At 32.1% G+C, this 12,998-nt stretch overlaps 2 protein-coding genes across 3 annotated transcripts; one reads left to right on the forward strand and one right to left on the reverse strand.

Annotated features, from left to right (window-relative positions):
• Positions 1-559: 559 nt before the first annotated feature.
• Positions 560-5,357, forward strand: LOC110672372 (transcription factor BIM2). Its single transcript, XM_021835135.2, has 8 exons — positions 560-708; positions 864-976; positions 1,049-1,154; positions 1,844-1,913; positions 2,052-2,147; positions 3,045-3,421; positions 4,506-4,635; positions 4,825-5,357. The coding sequence occupies exons 2-8, from the start codon at positions 904-906 to the stop codon at positions 4,933-4,935; spliced, it is 963 nt and encodes a 320-aa protein (XP_021690827.2). The 5' UTR covers positions 560-708; positions 864-903; the 3' UTR covers positions 4,936-5,357.
• Positions 5,358-7,062: 1,705 nt separating this feature from the next.
• On the reverse strand, positions 7,063-10,766 carry LOC110672337 (rhamnogalacturonan I rhamnosyltransferase 1). 2 transcript variants are annotated; one of them, XM_021835085.2, is made up of 9 exons: positions 10,576-10,766; positions 9,789-10,159; positions 9,353-9,420; positions 9,141-9,229; positions 8,877-9,042; positions 8,475-8,764; positions 8,192-8,396; positions 7,955-8,115; positions 7,063-7,646 (listed from the first exon to the last, which is right to left on the reverse strand). In XM_021835085.2, the coding sequence occupies exons 2-9, from the start codon at positions 10,078-10,080 to the stop codon at positions 7,400-7,402; spliced, it is 1,518 nt and encodes a 505-aa protein (XP_021690777.2). In that variant the 5' UTR covers positions 10,081-10,159; positions 10,576-10,766; the 3' UTR covers positions 7,063-7,399. The 2 variants fall into 2 exon arrangements, with proteins under 2 accessions (XP_021690777.2, XP_021690778.2); XM_021835086.2 differs by having other exon boundaries at positions 7,955-8,112; positions 10,576-10,759.
• Positions 10,767-12,998: the final 2,232 nt, after the last annotated feature.

Here is a 12,998-nt window from a genome sequence, read left to right on the forward strand (position 1 = left end):
TTTATTTAACAATATATTAAAATTATATCAATAAAATTTTAAAATTATTTACCGTAATTTTAAATTCTAAAATTTTACAAATTAAATTTATAATTTATAATTTAAATATTTTTCATTGATTTTAAATAAAAAAAAGCAAATTTAATAAATTTAGACATATCCTTTTGTTTATTGTTTTAATAACTATCATTGCCACTTATTTTACAAGCGATTAATGGCATTTAATGTATATAAATAATATATCATTAAATAATCTAAATAAAAAAAAAATAGTGCTACACTAAATGCTATTTTTATTTGATATTTTTTATTAATATATAATTTTTTAATGAGTTAAAAGCTTATGAGATTTTTTATTATTTTAAAAATAATTAAAATTATATAAATATAAAATATATTATTTTTAATATATTAAAAATATCAAGTACAAATAATGTAGTTGTCAAAAATAAGAATTTCCTTTAGTTATAAAGGATTAGGCTAATATGTCAAGTCTTATGGTGTGAAAATTGATTCGAAAATTCTTTTGTTTGTCCAAGAAAAAAATATAATATAAACAATTAATTAATTAAAACATACCGTTTAGGGATTCCTTTCTGCACAAGTGTACACAGAATTTCCCCTCGTCTCTGTTCTTTTTTGCAGACCCCTCGGACCTCATCGGAGCTCCATTTCCGTCCGCGCTCCTCTTCCTCTCTCCTCCTTCAAGTACTCTCTCTCTTTCTCTCCCCCTATGTATGGAACTTTAGAATATTTGCTTAGGTGTGCAGATATTGTTTAGCTTTTGGTTAATGGTTTAGAGCTTCATTTCGGTTTCGAGCTCTGGTTTGGTTGTCTAAAAGTCGTCTTTTTAATTGAAACAGGCAAAATTCTGGCGTAAAAAGAATCGAAATCTGTTGAATTATGGTGAAATCCGCTAAGTCTCACCTCGACGAAGAAGATGAACCTGATGGTTACGACTCCTCTTCCTACAGAGGTACATATGCACATATATTGCTTTTGTATGTGTGTTTGTTTCTTTTTCCCTGAAATTTGATTTTAATCATAGGTGAATTAGCGAAGGTAGATGGTAGTAGCAGTGATCACAAGCTGAATACGCACAGGTCCAAGCATTCGGAGACAGAGCACCGTAGAAGGAGCAAGATTAATGAGAGGCAAGCTTAATTGTTGTATAATTTACATGCGATAGTAATGTGCCAATTGAGGAAATGTGTGGTATACTAATTTTGAGGATGAATTGCTTTCCATTAATTGTAAAAAGATTTTGAAGTTGGTGACTTCGTAGCATTGAAATGCATAGCTGTGTTGCGAAGTAAGAAAATAAATAAAAGAAGAGATACAGGGGAAATTTTGTGGTGAATTACGTAATTAAGTTTTGAAGATTCTGTAGATGACGCAAATTTAATTGGTAATTTTGATTATCAAAATTCTTGATAATGCCCAATGTGGACTTGCAAGTGCAGAGGTGTGGAGGTGACTGGATTCAAGTAGTGGGAGTAGATAAGAAGAGAAGTATATGAGACAATAGTTGTTCAATGAAAATTTAGCATTTGATGGAAATGAATAGAGAAAGAAGATCCATGCAGGCAAGACAACCAGTTAGAACTTGACTTTAGTTTTTATCAAAAATTTTCTTTGCTATAATATCATTTGTCAGTAATCCATCATAATTCTGAAGAATGACATTTGGGTTATGGTGGTAGTAGTCTCTGTTAAAATCTTGTTCTGATTATCATTGTTTCACACTTTGGTGCTCTTCTTTGCTTTGTTAAATTCTTCTTGAAAATCAACACCATGGGTGTGGTTTTCTTCTCATGCATGAAAAACTGTATTTGTGGGACAGGTTCCAGATTTTGAGAGATCTTATACCTCAAAATGATCAGAAAAGAGATAAGGCTTCATTCTTGTTGGAGGTGCGCCAACCATTTGTGCTCTTGATTTATCCAAGTCATGTCTCGGTTTTAAAATTTTGTTTCAATTGAACAACATTCTTAACCTTTTTTTTTTTACCAAATTGAATGGATAAAAAAATTTTGCATAATCATATGCAGGTTATAGAGTACATTCAGTTTTTACAGGAAAAGTTACAAATGTATGAGGGGTCATACCAAGGATGGAGTCAAGAGCCGACGAAATTGACACCCTGGGTATAATATCAATTCATAAATCATAATGTGCATGTGAATGTTGTACCGTAGTACTTTGAATTGCTTATGCCAAATACATATTTTGAGCTGCTTGTTCTTCATGCTATTTACAGTCCTTTATAATTTGATTATTAACTTTGTTTTAGACCTCATGACATGGGAATAAGGTATACAGTTGGGAATATCTTGTTTGGCAGGTGCCAAAGAGGATTATGTAATTCTGCATCTTTGTTTTGCATTTGCAGGATAGTTGAGTAAAATTTATACAAGCACACATGCCCAAGCGCATGAAAGTTTTTTACTTTCACATAAATGTAGTACTTGAATGAATTTTGTGCTTGATTGTCATTTCTGAATGATAATTTTGCTTCTTTTTTTTTTTTTCATAATTGCCTTGATGTACATTGTGAGCTTGTGAGGTTTTCAAATGTTTTATTGATGAAAAGAAATAATGCACTTAACATTTGAGACAAAGTACTATTTCTGCTCCAAAGTTATAATATATTTGACAGTTAATACTCTTTCAGGAAAAATGCATTCACATTCATTTATTGTACTTGTAATGTTGGTTTTTTCCTCGACATGCAAAATAAAATACTGGAAGGGCCATGAAAGACAATCGTGCCTTTGTTTCCCATGTGTTCTTCGAATAGGACAAATACAATGGAACAATTTTATATCTAAATATGTACCATTTGTATGTAGTAGTTATTTTTGATAATGTCAACGGAGTACAATAAAACTGCATTGATGTTCTTTTTCTTTATTGAAGATCTTTTGGACATGGATCCTAATGTGACTTTTTCAGATGTGATTGTGAATACTATTTTTTTTTTCCACAGTTTCCTTCCATAGGGGTGTTATTGATGCTGATGGTTTGTCTTCTGTTTGAAACAGAAAAATCACAACCCGCCTGTAGAAGGTTTAATGGACCATTCCCAAGTATTGAAGAATGGTTCTGCCCATAAGACTACTGTCATGCTCACAAATGTAAACAACTCAACTGAATCTGACCTGGGAACCACTGCAGTTCCATTTAATGTGCAAGTGCAGGCAAATATGTTTGCTGCTGTTGAGAGGGAGGGTGTAATTGCTCAGGCTGTGCAGGAATCTGTTTCAGATACTGAGAATATAGCATACCAACTTCAATCCCAACTGTGGCAGGGTCGACCGTTTGCTTCTGAGTTTACTGTTCCAAACAATACATTGAATGGACAAGAGGAGCCAATGATTGAAACTGGATCAGTTAGCCTCTCAAATACATATTCTCAAGGGTAAGCAACTGAGCATCTGCATTGACTTTATGGCAAATCTATTGCTTTGATTGCCATTCTAGTTGTTAAATCACAATAGTTTTCTTGCCCAGTAGTTTTCTTACTGGGTTGTTCTTAGAAAGTTAGCATGTCTGCTGTATTTGGGGTAATTTATAGCAATGTTCACTAGTACTATTCTTTTTTTGGTCATGAAACTTGAATTTGGCCATTCTTATTACTGAGCGTCCCATTCATTTCAGTCTGCCCAATCTAATAAGAATTAAGCCAAAAAGACACTGCAATTTTTATGAGAAGTCCATGTCAGATTATGTCTTAATAGTCCCACCAATCACTCTCTCTAAAAAAAATATATATATCCTTGAAAGAAATGGCATGAGTAAATTTGCAATTATAGTAATGTTTTCTTATTATAGTAAATCCATATTGGTGAGCACTTATTGGACTGTTCAAATCTAGAGAGAGGACTTAATTTGGCGGGTCCATTGGGATTAAAATATTTTGATGTTGATTCAAAGCCAGATTTCCAGTGGCCATTTGGCATGATTCGGGTCAGGGTGGCTAGATCGAAACCAATTGGAAAGTTCAGTGACCAAACAAAATGAGTGCTAAGTTTACTGACCATTAATATAACTTACAAGCTGTTTTTGCTATGCCATCCTTGCCCATCAAAGGCTCCGTGTGGTGGTTGAATGTCTGCTAGTTGCTTGTATATGCAGATTGCAACTAATAAAGTTAGAGGAAAGTGTCCTTGTTCCACTGAAGATCTGAAGTTCACGCTGCATAGGATTAGGAATGAGAACTTCTGATCTTCTGACAGGGTTTGACACTGGCATTTATGATAATATGGTTTAGGCTTTACAAGTTTGTAACTTGATCTTTGGGAAGTTGATTGTTGTTTGTGTCTGTTGCATGTCAAGAATGCCAGTAAGTTTTTGTTCCAAATTCTATTGACACTTTCTTTTTTTTGTACACTTCGCGATTGGAGGTGTTGTAACCTCTTTCCCTTAGTCAGGATTCCTTTAATAAACTCCTGGAAAAGGATGTTATGTATGCTGTTACCAATTGGAATGGTGGTTTTCAACAGGATATTGGATACTTTGACCCAAGCTCTACGGTCTTCAGGTGTGGATTTGACTCAGACAAACATCTCAGTGCAAATTGATGTTGGCAAACAAGGAAATAGGGGAGCAGCTATTATGGCATCAAGTTCAAAGGTCCGTTTATGATTCTGAGCTTAATCATTTAAAGACCATTTTGCCTCTCTGACTTCTGAACAACTATGACTAGATATTAGCTTCTTTAATACCCATTTTTAGATGAGTTAAAACTTAGTAGTCTAGTTCATTTCTCTGTTTTCTTGTCTTGCCTCATTATTCTTTTACTTTTTTGCATTGTTCCCACAGGATCAAGAAAATGCGTATTTTAACAATCAAGTGATGGAACAAAGTGAAGTTGAGAATCTAATGGAAGACTCTGATCAGGCTCATAAGAGACTGAGAACAGAAAAAAGCTAGTGTTTCATTGTGGTTTAAATTCATCCATCTGATTTCTTCTTTCGGTTCCCATTTTGGAAATGGTGTGCTTTTCCATTACGCCGAGGTCCTTGTACATATCTACTTGTCTATGCTGTATGCTTTGCCTGGTTGCTTGGGTGGAATCTCCTTCATTGGGCAGGGGAAAATAATAAAAGAGTTATTTATTCTTTTATTGGTGGCTGTCGTTTCATCCAGAGGCTTCCATGCACATAAAGAGAACTTGCTTTTGATTATGCTTTTCGAGGTATGGCAGCACGGCCTGAAGGCTTCTATTGGCTATCGAATCTCTCTTCGGGCAGCTATTGTGGGCAAGTTTTGGTCCTTGGGTTTGTGTTGGGCATTCCTACAATTTTTTGTGGTGCATTTTTTTTTAATATAAAGGTTCATGCATTTTCAGGTTAGAGGATTACATTGAGTGTTTAGTTTAGTTGAGAAATTATTAGGTGTATCCGGTGTACATACATCATTTCTCATAATTATGTGGGATTCATTCTCTATATTGTAGGAAGGACCTACTTTTTTGTGAGAGAGGGAGCATTATTTTTTAGTATTTCCGGTGTATCTAATAATTAGTTTTGTAATTGCTAAGAAAAGATTTTTTTTAATATATTAATTAAAAAATAGTAAAAAAAATTAAAATTAAAATTGTTAAATTTTAATAATAAGAATATTAAAATAATAAAATTATTTTTTAAAATTAATTTTTTAAATAGAATAAAAAATAATTTAAAAAAAATGCAGTTTTGACATTTAGTTTGGTTTTGAAACTCATAGGAGGCCATGTGGACAAAACAGAAATTGATCTTTCATCTATGATAATCGATTGAATTGCAAATTTCAAGAATTCAATCATATTCCGAAGCTTTTGCAGTCGCGGATTTCAAACACTGTAGCACTGAGGAAGGAAAGGAATTATTTGCTTATTAGTAAATCACCAAATCCTAACCACTTTTCATCTGATAAGAAAAGAATCCGTCCGTTAGGACGGCAAAATGCCTGAGTTACAATTAGCCCATTTTGTGATAAAAATTCTTTTATTAGGGTGAAGTCAACCTTTTAAATGATGATTCATACAGATCGTTAATGTTGAATATTAAAAAATTAAAAAAAAAATTATAATTTACTGTTCATGAATTAGAATTCTTAATGTAATGGAGGGTTTCTATTTATATGTCGAACAGGTTTATTGACTTCACCAACAACTTCGGTTTCCTTTGTGGATAGTCATTAGATCTTTGAAAAATGAAAAAAGCAGCCCACTTCTACCACCAGTTGTGTGCTGGGAAAGCCTAGTTTCAGGCACTATTTTTCTGGTTCACATTCATTACCCCTCAGTAGCATGTATGGCCAAAGCCTGTTTCTTTGTGAGGAATAATTTCTTGGATCACCCACTAACATAAAATTTTCCTTCTCTTGAATTCGCTTTTGTTCTTTTGCTTGCCTCTATAAGAATCTTCTAGGGAACATGAGTTGACTTGAGTAGAACTGCGTCACTATGCATAGCCTCATTTTTTTATGTAGATCATGGAATGGGGGTTAAGTACATTCAATACTTTAATGTGCTTTAAATAATAAAATAAGTAGTTGCATTTAGTGACAAACTAAATAACGAAGGAAATACATGTTCTAAGTCTCTAACCACTTAGAATGATTATGCCATCATGGGAACTCTATTACCAAACCACTAGATGAACAAATGCACCCAAGACAATGATTAGAAAAGATTGCTTCTTATCTTTGGTTTATTTTCTTTCTTAAGATGAAACCACCTTGGCATCTGGGGTTATGAAGTTTACAAATGTAATTTAGATAGAAGTGATATAACCGTTGCTGTTTATTTATTTAAGCACTTGCACATAATTGGTATGCTAAATAATTTAAAAAAAAAAAATCTTAAGAGCTTCTGGGTTCACATCAACTCCCTGTTTCTGAATGATAATTTTATCATGAAGAGATAGTTTCTTTTGTTGTTACCATCATGACAGAGACGTGAAGATAAGTAGGATTTTTTACATCCTATATTCAACTCAGAGCAAAGAGAAGCATAAATGTTTCATTACACATATGGTGCTGAAAAAATCATAGTGAGGGAAATGTGGAGAAGGATTACACAATACATCATAAATCTCGCATCAAGGAAAGCTTTCTATTATCCTTCTTTACATACCAGCTCACTGGATTTAGGCCTTGACATGGGCACATTTTCCCGCTATACACACATTCTGTTTATTAAAAAATAAATTAAGTCATAAATCCTTTGTTGATGCTGCTTGAGAAGATCCAGGCTGAGCCGCTGAGGCCCCAAGTTCTTCCAAGCTCAATTTCACAAACAGAGTTGAAATAATCTGTATTTAAGCCTCGGTGAAAAATGAGGCTATTTTCCTCTGATAAATACATATAGGCACCAAGTACGAGGATGACCATCTTGTTGGCATGACTAGGTTCATGTGCTACTCAATGGTTCATCTAACAGTTGCAAACACTCACATGGATTGGCATAAAAATAATCTTCTTCCTTTGGTTTTTCTGGTATGATAACCCGTGGCTTTGGACTCCCCATCCGATCAGCATGAACTTCCTTCACAGTGGTAGAGAACTCATCCCAACTCAATGATCCCTTGTTGTATTGATCTATTAAACCGACTAGTAGTTTTCTGTCCAATGAAATAGTCTTCTTGAATCCTAAAAATCTGTCATTGAAACAAAGGAGACAGCATATCAGGTTTGACTTCTCATTTTTGTAAGAAAATTAGTAATAAACAATTTAGCATCAACAAGGCCTCCCTAATTCTCCAAATGGGCAAATGATTTTCAACTTCTCAGTTGGGTAGAGGTAGCAACCCTTTGATTTTGCAGATCTTTCCCAAAAAGATGGCAGGTTGGCGGAAAAAAATTACTTGAGATACTCGTTTCATTTTTAATTGCAACAGCACTCAATCCAGATATAAAAAGTATGATCAGTTGGGAGTGTGGAACAAAATTAGCAGCAATGCATTACCTGCGATGGCCTTCAACAACTTTAGCCATATTGCCATCATATGTAGGAACAAATATGTCACCCTCCAGGGAGACGAGATAATCCAATGCTGCCATTTGGGATGAGTGGTTCTGGAAAAACTTCAGATCTGATGGTCCCAGCAGAGTTTCTTTCCTAACCTGCTTCATATTAAGGAAAATTATTTTGTCATTATTGCGTATAAAATAAAAAGAGAGATTCTTGCTTCATTCTACCAACCAAATTCAGGAATGTTGTTGCCAAACTCTTCATTCTTTTGTCTCCACCATATATTTCTCCAGCAGCAATATAAATTTGAACATTAGGATCAATGCCCAGTGCACTCAATACAAGAGCAGTTTCCTCAGGGGTCAAAGGACACAGACCTTCTTTCCTTTTCATTTCAGAATTTATAACTTTTTCCTTCCACCAGGGATAAGCATATCTAACAATGTGAAATACACTATTGTTAATTACATTTTATAGAGGCTTACATTAATCAAACTAATAAAGAGAAAATTACCTCATTCTTGTCAGTTCCTCAACCTCTTCACTGTTACAACCTTGAGTGCAGCCAGAGAAAGCCAACATATCTATTTCATATCTGAGATGAAGGACCAGGAAGGGGCCTTTCTCCCTTAAAATCCTGACTACCCTTCTACCTAATTCTTCTATCTGTGATGTAAATCTCAGAGCATTAAAATTTACACGGCAGCGCAACTTTTGAATCTCAAGAGGTAGCCCATTATTAGCAAGACGAGCATCAGTTTTATTCAAATGTACAACTTTGTACTTTTGTACCAAAGGCAGAATCTGTTGGCAAACATTTCTGAAAATTAGTCGCACTAGTCCAAAAATGCATCATAAGAAAAAGGGAAATGAAAACAATAATGGTTTGGCTGCTTTACAATTACAGTGAACTAACCTGATGGAGGTAGTAAGACATGTTTGACCAACTAACTGGTGGCAGTGAGTAGAACATTCCCAATTCAATTCGTCTTTTTAGCCTAGGTGGTAGCTCTTTCAATATACGAACCTCATCTCTCAAGGAAGTGATGAAATGATGAACGTCAAATATGTCTTGGAACTCACTGCCCCATAAAGAATTAATCAGATAATTGAAACTTCTGAATTGAATTGGAGGCACTAAGAAATGAGAGTTTGAAGAGACTATAGAGAAACTACATACCTTGGATCATTCCAGAATGAGGTTTTATCCAACTCTGGAACAATGAGAGTTACATTTAGATATCTAGCAATAGCAACCATGTCGCATATCTGCATGATAAGATCCAGAAGTAACAATTAATCAGAAGCAGCAACACTAAACAAGATAAGAGCACACAATCAAAGCAACTTCATTATTGATGATGGTCGCAGTTAAAATAGTGATAAACTCACTGCTGCTCGCATTTGGTTGAGTCCTCCATTGCAGGACACAATAAGATACCCATTATTCTTATAAATCCCTGCAAGCAACAATTACCAAATTAAGGACAGATAAAACCAGAATTTCAGACGTTTTATCAAATAAAAAGGGAAACCTATATAAGAGAACAAATTAAATATGCTCCTTGAAGTGTCAGTTAAACCAAAAAAGGTGTGAAACAGAAAGGACAGTCATGTATAAACAAAATGAAATGGTAATTGAAAAAATCAAAACAACCATATCGACGGACATTAATACAAGTAGATGACAAGGGAAAAGGAAGGCATAGAGCAAATTTTGATTAAATAATTTCAGTTTATTTCTTTAGTAGTAGAAAATGAGTCCACCTAAGCTAGAAGAAAATAATTAGCAAGAAAGAGTAAGGGATCAAGAAAATCTTGAACTCACTCTTAGGAGGAAGAACAACTTTGGCGGGAACAGAAGGTAGCTCGACTTCAGGATGACTAAAACAAGAAGGCCAACCCTTCAACAATCTTGGCCCCCACATCTCTCCTAGTGCCGTCAACTGTATCACACAAGTCCATAGAAGTGCAGTTGTGATAGCCCTTAAAATCCATAGCTTCATTGGAGACTTTGAAACCATTGAGTTCTTCAACTTGGCAACCTTTCCATCTCCCAAAAGCTTCACTTTCACCTCCCAGTCTTTAACAGAGTTCACTGACTTGCACATTTTTAACATTTTTCCCTCCAATTCACCAAACCCACTTAACAACCCTTTCCGGGATAGATTTAAAGCTCAACAGAATACGCCACTTGATCTGTTGCACCAAAAATGTAATGACACTTAAAAAAGTATTATTTAATAACGCTAAAAAAGTATTATTTAATAACGCTATCTCTACAGATTACAAGGGACAATGAAATTCTTTAATTTTATTAAGATAATCAAGAACGCCTCGGAACTCTAAAAACCTTCCTTTATTCTATGAACTCTGGAATTAAAATAATCAAGACACCAGCTTCATATTCTAGTGTCTTTAATCTCCAAATCACCTACTCTTGTCACATTACGCAGCTCCAAAAAAGAGCTAGAGAATATCTAAACAAAACCCAAAAGTGAAATGCAAAAAATTTCCATATATCTTGACGAAAAACCCAGTTTGAGACTCGATTAGAATGACAGGTTATCACCAAAAACAAAGGGGAAAAAAAAAGAAGAAAAAGAAAAACTCACTTGTATGGCAATGAGTTATCCTTGAAAGAAAAAGCATAGAAAGACTGAAAAGTGGAGGCTTTACGGGTTCTCTGTTTCCCGACTAGATGCGCCTGAAAAATGGTTGGAATATCACATAGAGGGAGTCAGAGTACGAGAGAGCTAACGTTTTAATAGCAACAGAGATACACGAGAGAGAGAGAGAGCCCTTCATCAAGGCGTGATTGCTGTCTGCAAATTTTAGTTTTTTACTGCCACGTAAAAATTAGGAGAAAAATATTTTTTTACCCGAACATATAAATAGGTGTTTTTTTATAAATCATTATACATAATAAATTATTTACAATAATATATAATTAGATAATGCTCATTTTGAAAATTATTTTAAAAGTTATAAGTTTTTTTTTATTGGGGGAAAAATATTTTTTACCTAATCATATAAATAGGTTTTTTTTTAATTTTTTTATAAATCATTATATATAATAAATTATTTACAATAATATATAATTAGATAATGCTCATTTTGGAAATTATTTTAAAAGTTATAAGTTTTTTTTTTATTATTGAAGTAGGTGAGACAAGTCATGACATGGCATGAGGCATTAGGCAGTTGGGCCCACAAAACATTTAAAATTTTAATAAAATTATTAAATGTCCCTAGTATAATGCAACATATTTTATATATTTTTAAATTTAAGGAATATATAATTTGTCCAAAAATTTTTAATTTTGGTTGAGGTTGTCATATGATGTGGCATTTCACATCTGCAATTTTTTGGGTTAAGCCGTGCCCTTTGTGATCGTGTCCTTTTGATTGACATTTTTTTTTTCTATAATCTTAAACATTTTAATTCTGTAAATGTAATAAATTTAACGTATTTCAATAGTTTTTATTAATAGTATTCATTAAATCAATGGAGTGAGTAGATGGTATGAATAAAATTTTCTTTCATTATACAAAATATATTTTTTCACTTTTTAATTACCTTTGGAAATAATATATTAAAATATTTTAATTTTTTTAATACTAATTTTTAGTTAAATTTTAACATAAGTGCTTATTTTAGCTGGTTTAAATAAAATTACCCATAATAATAGATTTCATATTATTGTTTGTTCAATTATTTCAAAATATTTTGAATTATAATTTTGAGAAATATTTTATTTAATTTAAATTATTTAACTTAAAATTTAAACAGAAAGCAAATATTTAAATATTTTTAAAATTTTAAATTTTGAGATAAAAATATTTAAATATTTTGATTTCAATTTGGCTAATTTAAAATTTAAATAAAAAAATTGAGATTTCAAAGATTTTGTTAAATATAGATTTTCTTTTTTTTTACTTTTTTGATAATGAGAAATAGTATAGAATTAAAATGGAAAAAATCTTTAGTGTTAACTAATTGTTAAAGTTCATGATGAATGCTTTACAAAGTATTATGTTTATGATAAAAAATAAATAAATTCATTGAATTTTAATTTAATTCACCTCTAGAGTTATAACTCTTGAGTTGAAAGTTCAAATTTTAATTAAAATTAAATTAATGGAACATTTGCTAAAAAAATATAATTTTTAAAGTGTTATGACACTAAATTTATTATTAAATTTATTATTTTTACATTTAATGAGCATGATTATGTATAAAATTATTAAAATAAATTATCTAAAATTTTACTAATTGAGTTATTAAATTAATATTTAATGAATTTAAAATAAATTAAATCAAAATCATGAGGATAAAAAGGAGGCATCTTCATGATATTGAGTCCTAAGGCTAAGATCAATAGCTAATACTAGCTTTTTAATCCTTTTCTTCAATTTTGATTGGTGGTGAATTAAGAATTCATATTGTGTGATCATAGTTTTTGAATGTGATTGACAATATATAAAATTATCATAACTTTACCTCCCAATCAATTTTCTCTCTTATTTCTTTTCAACTCCAATTAAGTCTAATACATTAATACATTTTAAATATATATATATATATATTTTTTAATTCTTATCATTTTCAATAATAAAGTTGTTAATTAAATCAGTACTTTCATTTAAATATAACAATTACAAAATCCATAAGTAGAAAAAGTTTAAAATATAACCATTTTACATACAATAATTATATTATGACTATTGATCATGATAAGCCTCTGAGAGAATATATTATGATAAAATAATCATTTACGATAATTATTTATTTTTTATTTTTTAAAATGAGAAAAGAATATATATATTAATTATCCATAGCAAGAAGACATAGATTCATCTCCTACCAAAATGAAATTTTACCTAAAATACAAAAATAAGTGTAGACATGAAAGAGGTACAAATAAATCTTGCAAGATTAGCCACTCCTGTCAGTGCAGTGCCCTCTTCTTGCTATATATGAAGCTAAGTTTAGATACCAATATACCATGCTTCAGAAGAAATTTTTTATTTTAAT

This window comes from Hevea brasiliensis, chromosome 16 (assembly GCF_030052815.1).
Source record: "Hevea brasiliensis isolate MT/VB/25A 57/8 chromosome 16, ASM3005281v1, whole genome shotgun sequence".
NCBI classification, from domain to species: Eukaryota; Viridiplantae; Streptophyta; class Magnoliopsida; order Malpighiales; family Euphorbiaceae; genus Hevea; species Hevea brasiliensis.

Coding starts and splice junctions, on each gene's coding strand:
- LOC110672372 (XM_021835135.2), top strand. CDS start 904: ATGGTGAAATCCGCTAAGTCTCACCTCGACGAAGAAGATGAACCTGAT. Junction 977..1,048: donor CGACTCCTCTTCCTACAGAG/GTACATATGCAC, acceptor TTTTAATCATAG/GTGAATTAGCGAAGGTAGAT. Junction 1,914..2,051: donor AGGCTTCATTCTTGTTGGAG/GTGCGCCAACCA, acceptor AATCATATGCAG/GTTATAGAGTACATTCAGTT.
- LOC110672337 (XM_021835085.2), bottom strand. CDS start 10,080: ATGTTAAAAATGTGCAAGTCAGTGAACTCTGTTAAAGACTGGGAGGTG. Junction 9,043..9,140: donor TCATTCTGGAATGATCCAAG/GTATGTAGTTTC, acceptor TTTATGGGGCAG/TGAGTTCCAAGACATATTTG. Junction 8,397..8,474: donor GAGGAACTGACAAGAATGAG/GTAATTTTCTCT, acceptor TCACATTGTTAG/ATATGCTTATCCCTGGTGGA.